The sequence below is a fragment of the Aureococcus anophagefferens genome (assembly GCF_000186865.1).
Source record: "Aureococcus anophagefferens unplaced genomic scaffold AURANscaffold_832, whole genome shotgun sequence".
Classification (NCBI taxonomy): domain Eukaryota; class Pelagophyceae; order Pelagomonadales; family Pelagomonadaceae; genus Aureococcus; species Aureococcus anophagefferens.
In genome coordinates this window covers 1-1,603 of record NW_008706111.1, presented here as the reverse complement: position 1 = coordinate 1,603, position 1,603 = coordinate 1, and the positions used below count along the sequence as shown (strand labels likewise).

Genomic DNA, 1,603 nt, shown 5'->3' with positions numbered 1-1,603 from the left:
GGCTACGCCGTCGACAGCTACAAGATGTTCGTCGGGAGTTTAAGGAAGGCCGGTTTCACCGGAGATATCGCGCTCTCCGTGTCGCCCGAGAAGGAGATGAAGCGCCACGTCGCCGCCTACCTGAAGAACCAGCACGTGCTCGCCTACCCCTTCAAGTTCACCTGCGGCGGGCCCCGGGGCCGAAAACTCCTCGTGACGCCCGGCGGCTGCGTGCTCGACGACTGGTACCGCGACCGCGACGCGCGGGGCCCGCGGCCCCTCGCGATCTCGCGCTACGAGATGTACGAGACCTGGCTGCGCCAGTACTCCGCCGAGAGTTATGTGTTGGACCTCGACACGCGCGACACGTTCTTCCAGGCCGACCCCTTTTTGCCGCTCGCGGCGCGCCGGTCCGCGGCGGACCACGCGCGGGACCTCTACGTCTTCGAGGAGGACGGCCTCAAGACCACGGGCACCTGCAAGTGGAACAAGGGCTGGCTCCGCTGCTTCGAGGCGGCCAAGTGGCACACGCCGGAGACGTGGACCCAGCCCGTGCGCTGCAGCGGGTCGACGCTCGGGTCGCGCGACGCGATGCTCAAGTACGTCGACGCGATGCTCTCCGCGAGCGACGAGTGGCTCTGCCACCGGACCAAGGGCATCCCCTCGGACCAGGGCTACCACAACTACCTCATCCTCAGCGGCGCCCACGCGCGCAACGGCCTCCGCGTCGTCTCCGAGCCGCGCGGCTCGGGCGTCGTCCACACCATCGGCGCGATGAACGGCAACTCCGTGCCCATGGAGCTCCTGGGGCCGTTGGACACGAAGTGGAAGGTGCGGGACCCGGTCAAGGGCTTCATCACGAACACGGACGGGAGCCGGAGCCCCGTCGTCCACCAGTGGGACCGCTGGGCCGGCGAGATGAAGACGTTCCTGACCAAGGCCTTCGTCACCGACAGCTTCGTGCCGGGCAAGGGCGAGCTCTACGCGCGGCCCTTCGAGTTCGTCGCCTACGACCCGAAGACCTGCGCCGACCACCCCTTCGTGACGAAGCACAAGAAGGGCTGCGACCGCCTCCGCGCGGAGAACGCGGACTGGGTCTCCCAGGCCGGCCTCAAGGCGACGCAGGCCTGCTGCAAGTTCGGCGGCGGCATCAAGAAAGGCGCGTAATTGCGAGATTTTTGGTTTTGCGCTCGAAGCTTGGTCGGGCGCCTAGCCCAAGTACCAGCCCTGACAGATCTAGATGTTGAGCCTCGGACCGATTTTAAGAACTGCACCATGAAGTCACATTGAAGTGCAAGTTGACGAGCTTTGTGAACGCCGCAAGCTCTCTCGGTCAACCGCCGCCGGTGTCTCGAGTCGCCTCGCGCGCGAGCCGCCGCGCCGCCAGTGCCTCGTCGCTGCGTCGTCATGGCGACCACCATGGAGCCCGTGGAGCTGCCGAGCTTCGCGGAGCGCGCGCGCCAGCAGGAGGCGCGGCGCGCGCAGGTCTTGGCGCAGCGGCAGGCCGAGCGCGACGCGAAACGCCAGGCGAAGGCGAAGCGTTCGAGCCTCAACTCGACGGACGCGACCTACGACCCGTCGGACTACGCCGCGCGGCGCCAGAAGGCCATCGAGCAGGCCCGGC

General features: G+C 67.6%; 1 protein-coding gene across 1 annotated transcript; it reads left to right on the top strand.

Annotated features, from left to right (window-relative positions):
• Nucleotides 1-24: 24 nt before the first annotated feature.
• Nucleotides 25-1,146, top strand: AURANDRAFT_69051 (hypothetical protein; the record flags this gene model as incomplete). Its single annotated transcript, XM_009044799.1, has 1 exon — nt 25-1,146. One exon carries the CDS (start codon nt 25-27, stop codon nt 1,144-1,146), a length of 1,122 nt encoding a protein of 373 aa, XP_009043047.1.
• Between the last annotated feature and the right edge of the window lie 457 nt (nt 1,147-1,603).